Source organism: Rhinoderma darwinii, chromosome 11 (genome assembly GCF_050947455.1).
Source record: "Rhinoderma darwinii isolate aRhiDar2 chromosome 11, aRhiDar2.hap1, whole genome shotgun sequence".
Taxonomy (NCBI): domain Eukaryota; kingdom Metazoa; phylum Chordata; class Amphibia; order Anura; family Rhinodermatidae; genus Rhinoderma; species Rhinoderma darwinii.
The window spans coordinates 94,961,416-94,968,887 of record NC_134697.1 but is presented as its reverse complement, the minus strand read 5'-3'; the positions used below and the strand labels follow the sequence as shown (position 1 = coordinate 94,968,887).

The window sequence follows — 7,472 nt, the reverse complement described above, 5'->3', positions numbered from 1 at the left end:
ATTTCACAAGCTTGAGGTAAATCTGGACATTTATTTGGAATGTTCCTGCGGTTTCCATCTGCTGGATACAAGCATGCATATATTATGTTAATTCACATGTCAAATTTTACAACGCAATCATGTATTTCTGTCGCCAAGTTCGTCACTTAAATAGGAAAGCAGAAGCCCTTTTCACCTCTTGATGATAGAAAAATGGGTCCTATGTCTATAATTCAGGCAGTGAATGTGCATGTCCGTATTTGTTCTAGTTATTATTTGATCGCCAGGAGCTCCTTACCATATCACCATACTTCAGCTAGATTACCTTGGACTATGCAGAAGCTTGTAGCAAAAAATATGGTCCTAAAAGTACACCAATGACTTAAGGCCCTTTTACACAGGCCAACTATCGGTCAAACGAGGGTTCATGTGAACGCTCGTTCCCGATTACTGCCCTGTGTCCTCTAACTGCAGAGTCTGAGTATTCTATGTGATGCAGATTCAACCTGTCTCCCCTGCTTGTGATAGGTTTCTCCATGTCAGTTTTTACGCAGGAGGCAGTGAACAGCATCTCATAGAACCTTCCTTAGATACAGAAGAAATCTCTTCAGCAGCACTATATGCATAGGAGGACATACAGAGGGATGAGGAGGGTGGAGCTAGACGAGGAGATGTCTCACAAATGGCATGATGGATTTGATCGGTGATGATTTAGTCCTGTAGGAAGTCAGCCACACAGGAGAAAATAACCTACTGTCTACACATGAGAACATGGTCTATTCATGCAATACTCCTTGTGAAAGTAGCAAGTGCGCGCCGATCAATGAGCTGTCTCGTTGTTACGGCCAAAATGGGCCGGTGTAAAAGCATCCTAAGGTTGCATACACCTACAACACCATCAACATCTTTTGTGAGAGTATTGGCCGATATATTGCGTACCTGTTTGGGCAGTTCATAAGGGACATTTTCTGTATGTAATTGGTTATTACCTGTAGGAGTTTCCACCTTCTTGCCTCGCTGAGCACCCCAGTCATTGGTCTCTACTTCTTCTGCTATAACCTCAGCTTTAATAACAATAGGAAGATCATCCTAAATACCCAAAAATAACAGTTTTAGATTTAGTCAAAAAAGGATGAAATAGAAGAATATCAGTCTATACAGATCACGTAGTATGGATTGGCTTTATTTCCACCTACATGATCATCCTGCGGAACATCGTGGTTTTCCACCGCAGACGCCTGTGGAGAAAGAGGACTGGGACATGTCTCCGATGTATTTCTGTTATTAGACTTGTCTGTAGGAAACAGTGATAGAATACATGGTTTATAGAGAATTTATCAGAGGATTTGTGTAGTTACCACGCTTACCCGGTGGTGTGCGGTTCCGGTGGTCCTCCATCATGATGTCCTTGTAGAGATGCCTCTTACCCGGTGATGTGCGGTCCCGGTGGTCCTCCATCATGACGTCCTTGTAGAGATCCCTGTGTTCTTCTATATACTCCCACTCCTCCATGGAGAAGCAGACGGTGATGTCCTCATGTCTTATAGGAACCTGACACACAATGATACAGTCATCATCCCCACACCTCCCTGGGTGTTCCTCTAGAATGTCCCGATATTCCCAGCCCCCGGCTCACCTCTCCCGTCAGCAGCTCAATGATCTTGTTGGTGAGGTCTAGGATATTTTTCTCATTGCTTCTCTCATGTAGCGGTACCATGGTGGGGCTTTGAGTTTTGCCCAATTTTCCTGAGGCTTGATGGCAGTTGGAAGTAACGTGGTGATCAAACTTCTTCGAAGGTCCATAGTCCTATGTAAAGAGAAAGCGAACAAGAACAGACAGGGCTTATTTTCCTGACATGGTGTGTGTATCCCCTCATACTGACAAACAGCTGCCGTTTTACTAAAGTGTAACTAAGCTTTTAACGTATCATAGAGACGTGTCAAAAGTTTTAATGGGTGGAGGTCCGAGCATTGAGACCCCCACCGATCGCTAAAACGAAGCGGCAGAAATGCTGGGGTAAGCGCTGCGCTGCTTCTGCTCGGCTCAGAAACCATGTGGCACAGCACTCAACCGAACACTTCTGCCGCTTCGTTTTAACGATCAGTTAGGGTCTCCATTCTCGGACCCCCACCGATCAAAACTTATGAAATGTCAAAACTTTTTACCCTTTAATAAAGGGTTCGTCGTGACATCCCAAAATCCCTCACCTCTCCAGTCAACAGATAGATGATCTCCAGGGTCAGACTTAGTATCTTTTCGTTCATCCTATCGTATTTTCTGTCCATCGTCACTTGATCAGTCACGGAATTGATTCAAGTTCTTATAGTGAATATCGGCCATGAGAAGATGATCCTTCCATTGTAATAAAGAACAGGATTTGTAAGAGAACATCTTATTATTCATCACTGCTCAACAAATATGTTGTAAACTATATATGCCGTTAGATCAGGGGGTGCACAACCTGCGGGTCAGGGTCATTGTGTGGCCCGCGATGCCCCCAGCCATCTCTGGCACTGGTCCGGGACTCGAGAGGGGAAAAGATGTGGTGGATGCGATTAATGCAGCTATAGCCACTGTAGCTCCCGTAAACGCCACTTCGGAGATGGATGTGCTTATGCGGGACCCACTTGACTCTTCCTCTCCAGAGTGCCAAACGGAGAAGCTGGGGATCCCCATTCTCCTGATAAGTGGAAGTCCCAGAGGTGAAACCCCCACCTATCAGACATATATATTAAAATGCATTGCAGATAACCAAAGTCATCTTGCACATTTCCTTTTTTGCCTGGTTTCAGCTGTATCTGCATCCTCAGGACAGAGATACAGTTAAATCCAAAAGGTATAGCAGGGAGCCGTCAGCTCCCTGCTCCACCATCCACTATGTAACGTTAGCACAGCACAGACCAGCGTGATGCAGTGATGTCATCGCGCCCTCCACACCGAACCACACAGGCCAGAGGGATCTTTAATCTTCGTGGGAATGGGATTAGATGAGTATTTATTTTATTATTTTTATTAGACAATATTTTGGCATTATACTGTGTGGGGGCAGCTAAGGGGGCATTATACTGTGTGGAGGGCAGTTATGGTGGCATTATACTGTGTGGAGGGCAGTTATGGTGGCATTATACTGTGTGGAGGGCAGCTATGGGGGCATTATACTGTGTGGAGGGTAGTTATGGGGGCATTATACTGTGTGGAGGGCAGTTATAGGGGCATTATACTGTGCGGAGGGCAGTTATGGGGCATTATACTGTGTGGAGGGCAGTTATGGGGGCCATTATACTGTGTGGGGGCAGTTATGGGGGCATTATACTGTGTGGAGGCAGTTATGGGGCATTATACTGTGTGGGGCAGTTATGGGGGATTATACTGTGTGGAGGGCAGTTATGGGGGCATTATACTGTGTGGAGGCAGTTATGGGGGCATTATACTGTGTGGAGGGCAGTTATGGGGGCTTTATACTGTGTGGAGGCAGTTATGGGGGCATTATACTGTGTGGAGGGCAGTTATGGGGGCATTATACAGTATGGGGGCAGCTATGGGGGCGTTATACTGTATGGGGGCACTATACTGTGCAGGGGCAGCTATGGGGGGCATTATACTGTGTGGCGGCAGCTATGGGGGCATTATACTGTGTGGAGGCAGTTATGGGGGCATTATACTGTGTGGAGGGCAGTTATGGGGGCATTATACTGTGTGGAGGGCAGTTATGGGGGCATTATACTGTGGAGGGCAGTTATGGGGGCATTATACTGTGTGGAGGGCAGTTATGGGGGGATTATACAGTGTGGAGGGCAGTTATGGGGCATTATACTGTGTGGTGACAGTTATGGGGGCATTATACTGTGTGGGGACAGTTATGGGGGCATTATACTGTGTGGGGACAGTTATGGGGGCATTATACTGTGTGGAGGCAGTTATGGGGGCATTATACTGTGTGGGGGCAGTTATGGGGGGATTATGCAGTGTGGGGGCAGTTATGGGGGCATTATACTGTGTGGAGGGCAGTTATGGGGGCATTATACTGTGTGGGGGCAGTTATGGGGGCATTATACTGTGTGGTGACAGTTATGGGGGCATTATACTGTGTGGGGACAGTTATGGGGGCATTATACTGTGTGGAGGCAGTTATGGGGGCATTATACTGTGTGGGGGCAGTTATGGGGTATTATGCAGTGTGGGTGCAGTTATGGGGGCATTATACTGTGTGGAGGGCAGTTATGGGGGCATTATACTGTGTGGGGGCAGTTATGGGGGCATTATACTGTGTGGAGGCAGTTATGGGGCATTATACTGTGTGGGGCAGTTATGGGGGCATTATACTGTGTGGAGGGCAGTTATGGGGGCTTTATACTGTGTGGAGGCAGTTATGGGGGCATTATACTGTGTGGAGGGCAGTTATGGGGGCATTATACTGTATGGGGGCGTTATACTGTATGGGGGCACTATACTGTGCAGTGGCAGCTATGGGGGGCATTATACTGTGTGGCGGCAGCTATGGGGGCATTATACTGTGTGGAGGCAGTTATGGGGGCATTATACTGTGTGGAGGGCAGTTATGGGGGCATTATACTGTGTGGAGGGCAGTTATGGGGGCATTATACTGTGGAGGGCAGTTATGGGGGCATTATACTGTGTGGAGGGCAGTTATGGGGGGATTATACAGTGTGGAGGGCAGTTATGGGGCATTATACTGTGTGGTGACAGTTATGGGGGCATTATACTGTGTGGAGACAGTTATGGGGGCATTATACTGTGTGGAGGCAGTTATGGGGGCATTATACTGTGTGGAGGCAGTTATGGGGGCATTATACTGTGTGGAGGACAGTTATGGGGGCATTATACTGTGTGGAGGACAGTTATGGGGGCATTATACTGTGTGGAGGGCAGTTATGGGGGCATTATACTGTGTGGGGGCAGTTATGGGGGCATTATACTGTGTGGAGGCAGTTATGGGGACATTATACTGTGTGGAGGGCAGTTATGGGGGCATTATACTGTGTGGAGGCAGTTATGGGGGCATTATACTGTGTGGAGGCAGTTATGGGGACATTATACTGTGTGGAGGGCAGTTATGGGGACATTATACTGTGTGGAGGCAGTTATGGGGTATTATGCAGTGTGGGGGCAGTTATGGGGGCATTATACTGTGTGGAGGGCAGTTATGGGGGCATTATACTGTGTGGGGGCAGTTATGGGGGCATTATACTGTGTGGAGGCAGTTATGGGGCATTATGCAGTGTGGGGGCAGTTATGGGGGCATTATACTGTGTGGAGGCAGTTATGGGGGCATTATACTGTGTGGAGGACAGTTATGGGGGCATTATACTGTGTGGGGGCAGCTATGGGGGCATTATACTGTGTGGGGGCAGCTATGGGGGCATTATACTGTGTGGGGACAGTGTTGGGGGTATATTATATACAGCAGGCACAGGAAATATATATTAAAGGGGTTGTCCCAAGATTAAATGTTATCCCCTAACCACAGGTTAGGTGATAACATGCTGATCGGTGGAGGTCCGGCCTCTGGGACCCCCACCGATCACGAAAACAGGGGTCCTGCTTCTCAGAATGGAGTGGGAGGTCACACCTGCACATTGCCGCTCCATTCGCTGTCTATGTGACTGCCGGTCAGTGCTCGGCTGTCTCCGGCAGTGCCATAGAGAATGAATGGAGCAGCAGTGCGTGTGCGTGACCTGTTACTTACATTCGGAGGGAACGGGACACCTGTTCTCGTGATCGGTGGGGGTCCCAGCGGTCGGACCTCCACCGATCAGCATGTTATCATCTATCCCTTGGTTAGGGGATAAAATTTTATATATTTATATTATTATGTATGAGCTCAGCAGCATATTACAGCAGGTTTGTGTATAATACATGTGATATCTGACATGTTATTACACAGTATGTGATATTATATTGTGTTATGTATGCAGGTAAGGGGGAATATGTGTAGATAAGACATAACATTAATGTCCACCTGTAATAATATCTATTAGATAAATTACCTCTTCCAGGAGACACTGAGGTCCTATAAGTGATCATGTGACAGGAAACCCAAAGGACGGAGCAGAGCGCAGAATCCCATCGTTCAATAACTGATGCTTGAAGGCCACAAGAAAATGGCGGCGCTCTCCTCTATAATTCTAACAGGGTGAAGCTGCAGCACTGAGGACGAGGCGGCTCCTTCTGACCAATAGGAGACGGGCATTCCAGCGAGAATCATCGTCGCCTCAGCCGCGTACCTACTCGCATCATTTGTAAGGACCTGGATGACGTCGGCATCACTAGAGCGTGACGTAGCGTATCATGTGACCAATGAAGGCGCGAGATTGAAAAGCGGGAAAGAGCTGTGTGGTAAATGCTGCTGAGGAATGGAAGACGACGCTTTCACTTTACGGTTATTCTGCTCCTTATAATAACTGCAGGAGGAACAACAAGAAGGACAATGTGGCGTCTTTACAGATGTTCAGAGCGTTTCTTCAGGAGGAGGAGGAAGGAGCCTGAAGTCACTGGAGGATGATCAGGGTCATGGCCTGACGATAATCACTTGTCAGGCTGACCATTGACTACCTTGTGTCTGACAACTGACTACCTTGTGGCTGACAACTGGCTGCTTTGTGGCTGACAACTGACTACCCTGTGGCTGACAACTGACTACCTTGTGGCTGACAACTGACTGCCTTGTGGCTGACAACTGGCTGCCTTGTGGCTGACAACTGGCTGCCTTGTGGCTGACCACTAGCTGCCTTGTGGCTGACAACTGGCTGCCTTGTGGCTGACAAGTGACTACCTTGTGGCTGACCATTGACTACCTTGTGGCTGACTATTGACTACTTTGTGGCTGACCATTGACTGCCTTGTGGGTGACAACTGACTGCCTTGTGGCTGATAACTGACTACCTTGTGGCTGACAACTGACTGCCTTGTGGCTGACAACTGACTACCTTGTGGTTGACAACTGACTGCCTTCTGGCTGACAACTGACTACCTTGTGGCTGACAACTGACTGCCTTGTGGCTGACAACTGACTACCTTGTGGTTGACAACTGACTGCCTTCTGGCTGACTACCTTGTGGCTGACAACTGACTACCTTGTGGCTGACAACTGACTGCCTTCTGGCTGACAACTGACTACCTTGTGGTTGACAACTGACTGCCTTGTGGCTGACCATTGACTACCTTGTGGCTGACAACTGACTACCTTGTTCCTGAATACAGTCGATAGTCGGCATTTCCACTGTCGTGAAGTCAATGGCTCAAAATATATTAGACTGAAATTTAGACGAGTGTTCCAACAGACTCTCACGCCAGGCACTTTATCCAGCATCCTAATCAGGAGATTTCATTCTGATATATATCGAGAGAGGACAAATAACAAAGATGCTGCTGGTATACTCAAAATACTCCTCTGGGGGTTTATTGCCAAACTCAATTACAATAATATCATTCAAAAGGGGTGTAGGCTTGAGGTTAACCAATGAGAGGCAAT

The 7,472-nt window shown here is 47.7% G+C and overlaps 2 protein-coding genes across 2 annotated transcripts in view; both read right to left on the bottom strand.

The window, feature by feature from the left end:
- LOC142663471 (uncharacterized) overlaps positions 1–7,472 on the bottom strand; it is a 62,031-nt gene that overhangs the window by 3,464 nt on the left and 51,095 nt on the right. The window lies entirely within an intron of this gene.
- Positions 1,202–6,117, bottom strand: LOC142663465 (gastrula zinc finger protein XlCGF66.1-like). The gene is made up of 4 exons (XM_075842138.1): positions 5,989–6,117; positions 2,188–2,332; positions 1,616–1,786; positions 1,202–1,530 (listed from the first exon to the last, which is right to left on the bottom strand). The coding sequence occupies exons 2-4, from the start codon at positions 2,263–2,265 to the stop codon at positions 1,303–1,305; spliced, it is 477 nt and encodes a 158-aa protein (XP_075698253.1). The 5' UTR covers positions 2,266–2,332; positions 5,989–6,117; the 3' UTR covers positions 1,202–1,302.